The sequence below is a fragment of the Arachis duranensis genome, chromosome 2 (genome assembly GCF_000817695.3).
Source record: "Arachis duranensis cultivar V14167 chromosome 2, aradu.V14167.gnm2.J7QH, whole genome shotgun sequence".
Lineage (NCBI taxonomy): Eukaryota > Viridiplantae > Streptophyta > Magnoliopsida > Fabales > Fabaceae > Arachis > Arachis duranensis.
This window is the reverse complement of record NC_029773.3, coordinates 84,695,400-84,702,707: the sequence shown is the minus strand read 5'-3', so window position 1 is coordinate 84,702,707 and position 7,308 is coordinate 84,695,400. Positions and strand designations below refer to the sequence as shown.

At 29.7% G+C, this 7,308-nt stretch overlaps 1 protein-coding gene across 1 annotated transcript; it reads left to right on the top strand.

Annotated features, from left to right (window-relative positions):
* The first annotated feature begins 5,685 nt into the window (after nt 1-5,685).
* On the top strand, nt 5,686-6,911 carry LOC110278262 (uncharacterized). The gene is made up of 2 exons (XM_021136523.1): nt 5,686-5,934; nt 6,267-6,911. Exons 1-2 carry the CDS (start codon nt 5,686-5,688, stop codon nt 6,909-6,911), a joined length of 894 nt encoding a protein of 297 aa, XP_020992182.1.
* The last annotated feature ends 397 nt before the right edge of the window (nt 6,912-7,308 follow it).

The following is a 7,308-nucleotide window of genomic DNA, read 5'->3' as shown; positions in this document are numbered from 1 at the left end:
ATTCTTAAATTAGCAAGAGACGTATATGAATAATAAACACAATGTTTAGTTCTAGACCTTCCCAAGATAATTAAAATGAAAACAAAAATGTAAAGATATATAGTAAGATAATAAAAACACAAATTATGATTTTTTTTTTTATGTATTGACCCTAAAAAGTGTAAACCCTAAACATGATTGAACATAAATAATGTTGTACATGGTTGTGGGAGAATAAATACGGTATTGTCATTTTGATTTTTTTAAAAATAAAAAATAACAAACAGCTAGCACTACTATTTTGTATTTTTTGAAAATTAAAAATATAATAAATAACAATTCGATATTGTCAAATTGTGTTTGTGTCAGATTCTCCCACGTGTATATAAAACACAAAAATCACTAAATATTTTTAAAAAAATATCAAAATTACTCTAATATTTGAAAAATTTAGCCCATGCCTTACCTCTCTGTCTTTAGAAGAACAAAAACTAATCTAAAAATTACATAAATGTTATATCCTGTATTTAACTATTTTAAAATAAACATAAAACTATCCTTTTTTTCTCATTTTAATTTTTTCTCACAGTTTGTTCACAAAATTTCGATTATGTTAGAGCAATAACTAAACGCAATTAATTAACACAAGCAAACAAGTTTTTCTCTTTTTCCAAAAGCATTTAAGAATTTGTCTAATTTATAAAGGTACCTATAACTACAAGCTAGCTAGTGACAATAATAATAGTAATAATAACAAAACACACACACACAACAAAAATGGAGGAAATAGCAATGATTCAAAAGAGGTTTGGTGATGAACAAAGCACACTATTGGACCAATTTGAGAGGCTCTCATTTGAGGCCATGCTTAGAAGAAGCCTCTCAGAACCAGGGTTACCAAGGTCATTATCCTCATCAGTCTCTCATCCTTCATCTTCTTCAAAGTTCTTCAGTGTTGCACCAACAACTTCAATTCCACTTGTGACTCACCAAGTGAAGCAAGGTCATGGTCACGGTCGCAGCCGCGGCCGTGGCCATGGTTCCGCATTCCATAGGGTCCTCAAGAAATTGATGAAACCCTTTATTTTTGGAAGCAAAAAGAATCATAATAAGCATGCTCCGGATCCAAAGAATCCAATGTCTTGGAAGGAATTCAGCAGGTCATTAAGGTTCTAACTAATTATTGTTGCTAAGTTTTAATTTGTTAGTAACATTTTTTATTTCTTGGTCTTTTTTTGTGTGTGGTTAAAGTTAATGTCTTTATTATTGTTATGTATTTCTTTGTTTATAGACTTATAGTCAAGTAGCACATAATCAGATTATTAATTACAATGAATAATGAAATGAAGAGAAGCATATGGTCTCAAAATGAGCAGATTTTTTTTTTTTTTCTGAATTTTCAAAGTTTAACCACATAATGGAAATTATTATTGTTACTTTTAATCAGATATCACTGTCCCCATCCTGGAATTAGTTTTTGTGCTCATATTTGTTTATGAACTAAAACGGAATGTCTAATGTACTCATTTTTTATTCAATTTCACTGGGTAATTAACAAGGTCTAACCAACAACAAGCAAACAAGCATTTTTGAATTGTACTCTATATATATTAATTAATTATCATAAATTAGTGATTATTTAAATTTTATTTTTTAAAAAATATAAAATTAATAATTATTAATTATAGTTATTTAATTTAACTTTTTAAGAATTGTTTATCTATATTTTTTTTTGTTTGATATTGTGTTCATTAATGTGTTATTATTTGTTTAATTTTAACTTTAAATAAAGTTTTATTATGAAAAATTAAATTATTACCATTTTTATTTAAATCAGCATTAGTCAACATTTTACTTTTTTTACTACAGTGCAATAATGTTATAATTTGGCAAATATATAGCAGTTAATCCGTTATTAGAGTGGCAAGTGAGAAGTCCGTTCCGTCTCACTTAACAGCGCGGGTTGGTAGACCAAGCCTGCTAAATTTCATTTTTTTATTATTAAGTATTAAATAATATATATAATTTCAAAACTATTTTAATAAATTCATAATTTCTAAAGACATAAAAAAATTATAATTTCTAAATTCATAAACATTAAAATCTTTATAATTATAAATATATAATAAATATAATCATAAACCAAATTTTTTAAAACAAACTAATAAAACCAACATTATTTAAAGTAAAATAAATATTTTCCAAAACATATAATTAAATATCTATAAGTTTAGAATATAATCAATCAAACATAAAACATAATCCAAAACATTAACTTAGACATCTTCAAAAAAGATTGACAGGAAATTTCTTCAAAGAGAATCCAAAACCTCTTTAAAAAAGTGTAAAACCAAAATTTCGAGTGTACTCTTGAAATCGCAACCTCGTAAGGATATTCAAGAAGATTGAGAGATGCAAGGAAGGAAATCTACTCACATTTCGAGAAAGAAACTTAAATCAAAGAGTTCGAACATAATTCACAAGGTATGACAAATCGAACAAGTTCTCAGCTGATCCGAAGAAATACGAAACTCATAATGAAAGGCAACCCAATCAATAGCAATTTCTTAAAGATTTCAAAAACCTTTTTGATGCATCAAACAAGTTCAAAATTACATCAAAGAGTACATGAAACAAGAAGAAGAGTTTAAACAACACAAGGCAGATATCCAAGGAATGTAAGTAGACATATGCAGTCAACATCAACGAGTATGCATATGCATATGCAAACTATGAAAGAACAAGTCACAAGTCTAATATTAACTAAATAAAAATTATTTTTTATATATTTTTTTAATTTATATAATACAATAATCTTTATTATTGTATTAATATTTAATAGTATAATTTTTTTCACACATAAATAAAATATTTTTAAATGTGAAGACAAATATATTATTATAATGAAGACATTATAAATACACATATATATTTATTATTTGTTTTCTTAAAATTTAATGGGGGTAAGTGTCCCATCTTTATATAGGTGGATCCGTCCCTATATTTCATCAAAACTCACGGTTTAAATAATGCGAGTTAGGTAGATTTTTGATATATGAGAATTTCAATTTTCCAATCTAATTTGCCTCTTTTAACAAATTATGCAAATCGACTTGACAAATTTATATTTGTTTACCACCCCTAACAATAGTTGCTAGGATGATAAGGATGACTCTTCTTTTTATTTTATTAGGATTACGATTAATGCTTTGAACATCAAATATGACCCGCATAAATTAAAACAATACTTTAATTTGGAAAGAGAATAATTATATCGTTGGTATAATTTTAAAAAAAATCTATATGTTGAAAAAATGAATGACTAAGGATTCTTGAAAAATGTTAAAGCATCCAGGCTTTTTATTAACATTAGCAACACTACTTTAGTCAATATCTATAAAAATTTAAAATTAAAAAAATTAAAATTTAATTTTTAATATTTAAAATTAATTAAATATTAGTCAAAAATAATAAATTTTGTTTGATCATATAATATTGTTGATTGTTCGTCGTTTTATCATTTATCTTTGCTTTAGAAATTAATTGCATAATCTTTCATGACAATAGATAGAAATTGGGTTCAAACTATTTATTAAATGTCATGTATATAAAATAATTTGATTGAATAACTGTAAGTAGATCAAAGTTAAGTTCTAAACTAAATTTATCATCAAATTAAATATGCTTACCTCAATCATAAAGTTTAAAACACCGAAATGGACCCAGGTGACGATCATATCAAAGTAGGTTAAGGATGTTATCCAGAATATTTTCTTCCAATATTTATTTGTAAAGGTCAAAGAATTTATGCATGCCTGATGTTCTTATCATTCATCAACGACAATGGTAGCACTAATAATCAATAATGTGCTTTATTACTTGCAAATGTTGGTGAGACTGGAAAGTGCGTGGAAACTGGAAACGGGAAAGATTCCACCAAGCAAACAATAATGTACTGCGTACGAACGTTATTATGGGGAAGAAAATTTTTCATCAACGTTATACCTCTTACATATATTTGATACAAAAATATTTAAAAAATAATTTAAAATAGTTTAAAATTATTCTATTTTATATTTTTTAATTATTACTAAAATATTATTGTATTTAACATGTGATGTTGCTGCGTGAGACTAATTTCTTAGAATTTTTTTAGTCTAAACGCAAATTGATTGATTAAATTTGAAAGCTATGAGGCACTAACAAACAAAGAAGAAGAAGTGATAGAAGAGTTAGAAAATTGAGAGAGATGAGAAGAGAGTAGTGCGAGTGAAATTTCTATTATTTAAGGTACCATTTGGTTTAAGAGATATAGACACTGAGATATAAATATTGTGATATATGTTTATTATTTATTTGATGAGACATAAATTTTTAGTAAATACGGATGGATACGTAAGTATATAAATATACAAAATTTGTGTACTAGACCAAGGGGTGGAACACAAATTTTTAGATATAGACATAATTTATTTTCATTTTTTTTAATTATGTCCTCTACATATCTTTTTTCTCCTTCTTTCATTTTTAACACTTCATCTCTCTGCAATCAGATCTTCTTCCTTTTTTCCCTCACACCCAAACTACCATCTTCACCTTTCTCCTTTCTTTCTCCAATCAAACAATTGTTGCCTCTCTTTTTTCCCTCCTTCCTCTTTCTCTTTTTTTCTTTGTTCTTCGCTTCTATTCCATCGCTGTTGCCGTTGCCTTTTGCCGTGGTTGCCTCCAATTCGTTTTTCACGTTATCTCCAGATTTGTTGTTGTTCTTCTTCCTTTTCGAGTCCACTACTTCTGCTTCTCTCCTGTCATCTCTCTACTGTCGCATCTCTCTTACTCTCTCTTTGTCCATTCTTTTCCAGATTTGTTTTAATTTTTTTCATAAAAAAAATTGTTGAATTGATTATTAAATAAAATTCTTGCTGCCATTGATAGTTAAATTTATTGTTAAAATTATTAAAATTTTTTATTATTTAGTTTTTGTGGTTGATGAAGAGTCTGGTAATGATGATGGTGAAGGTAGATGATGAAAATATTATAGACTTTTTAATAATTTATGTGTCTTGTGTGTTTATGTTCCAAACATAAAATATATGTGTGTTTTTTAGTATACACTAACCAAATGTAGCCCAATAGATGAATTCACTGCTAAAAAAACTAATTTTAATGATTATTTATTTTGTGTTTAGAAACAATAAAAATAATCGTTAATATATTTTACAATAATAATTAAATATTAATTATTTTATATTTTATGCTAAAAAAATTATTTTAATGGCAATGATGTAATTATTAATAAATACTTTTTTAGTGAACACAAGAAATATATAATTATTTTTACAATATGTATAGTAATAATGATAAATATATAATTATTATAAAAATATAAATTAAATAAAATATATAATAATTATCGTATTATCATCATTAAAAAGTTATATATATATAGCAACTCATATGGTACGAAGGTTGCAAGATTCTGGTGGGTAGCATCGGAAAAAGAACAGGGTATTTATTGAAAAAAGTGAAACAGCATTACCGATAGCAAGAGCGATGGGAGGCTGGGGTTCAAAGACCTCGAGAAACAAAATACAACCTACCTTGCCAAACAAGCATGGAGAGCATTGAAGAATCCAGATGCAATCTGGGTACAAGCAATATATTTTTCGAATGGCAACTTTTGGACAGCAACATGTAAAAAGGTGCGTCATGGGTTTGGAGAAGCATCTTGTATGGAAGAGAGTTATTAAGAAAAAGTGCAAAGTGGAGCATCGGAGATGGTTCCAAAGTAAACATATGGAAAGACAATTGGATTACTGGGAGGAGCAAGCCTCTTATGCAAACAGCACAGATGACTCGAAAGTAAAGGATCTCATTGTGAATGGGGAAGGGTGGAATAAAGGAATGATCGAGTTTATGTTTTTCCAAGAAATTTGCAAAGAGATTCTAAACACCCCTGTTAGTGTAATGAATAAAGAGGACCATTTGTATTGGCCATGGAAGGAGGATGAGAATTATTCAATAAGAACAGGATATTATGTTGCAAAAGAGTTGGGCAGAACACGAAATATAAAAATCCATCAACGAGTGAAGATAAAAGGGAGATATGGAAGGAAGTATGGAGAATGAAAGTCCCACAGAAGATTAGAATGTTCTTATGGAAAGCATGTCATGATATATTACCAGGAGGTTCTAACTTACATAAAAGAAAGATGGCATCGGATCCAGTTTGTCAAATATGCTTAAAAAGTTTAGAGACAGTAGAACATGCATTGCTGCTATGCGATTAGGCTAGGACAACATGGTTCGGAGCGGAATGTCAATGGACCCCAACAGTTGAGACAGTCAGTTCAATTGAAAATTGGTTAGTGGAATGCATAAGAAATGTGAGAGCAGGAGGTGGAGAGGAGCAGAAGAAGAGAATCAGCAAGTTAGGATTTCTCATGTGGGAGATATGGAAAACGAGAAACAGTAAGCTGTTTCAACAAGAGGAAGTAAACCATAGTTGGACAATCAACAAGGCAAAAGCACTAGAGGCAACATACTGGAAACTATCAGAAAAACAGCAATCACAGAAAACAGAAGCCAATAGGAGCAAAACTAACCTGGTGAAATGGAGACCTCCCCCTCAGAACTGGCTGAAAGCAAATGTTGATGCAACCTTAAGAAAGGATACTGAAACAGGTGCAATAGCTGCGGTTATCAGAGACAGTAAGGGAAGGATTATTTTAGGCTTCTCAGGAAAGATTCAAGCTAAATCTAGTACTGTGGCAGAAGCCCAGGCAATAAGACAAGCATTAATCATAGTGAACAATCTACAAATGGGTAGAACTCTAATAGAATCTGACAACTTAAAGCTCGTTCAAGTAATCAAATCTAAGACAACATTGGCAGAGGCAATGGCCATAATCCAAGACATTCAAATTTTAATGTAGAGTGTACCTTAAAAGGGAATGACTTGGACTCCCAGGAATGAAAATCGTCTAGCCCATGCAGTGGCAAAAGCAGCAGAAGTAGGAACTTTACGAGCGAGTTGGAGCACTAAACCACCTACAGACATACAGAACATTATCAGAAGTGAATTTCAAATCTGAAGCAAGAACTACAAAGAATTATATTAAAGATCAAATTAGGCAAAAAGAAGATGCTCGAACCAAGCAAGGAGACAGAAAAGTCTAGACACAATCCAGATCGGTAATGATCTGAGACAGAGGATCTGCATGCAACCCAAGGTGATGGTAGTTCTTGGATGGTGCTGCGGGATCATGAAGTAGAGCAGGGCTAGAGAGGTCTCAGCAGCAACGAACTATGGAGGCGAAGGAATCCAACTGC

Excerpts from the sequence above, each read along its gene's own strand:
- LOC110278262 (XM_021136523.1), top strand. The coding sequence starts at position 5,686 with ATGGGTTTGGAGAAGCATCTTGTATGGAAGAGAGTTATTAAGAAAAAG. Across the intron at positions 5,935-6,266 it reads AAGAGATTCTAAACACCCCT|GCTAGGACAACATGGTTCGG; the intron begins GTTAGTGTAATG and ends CTATGCGATTAG.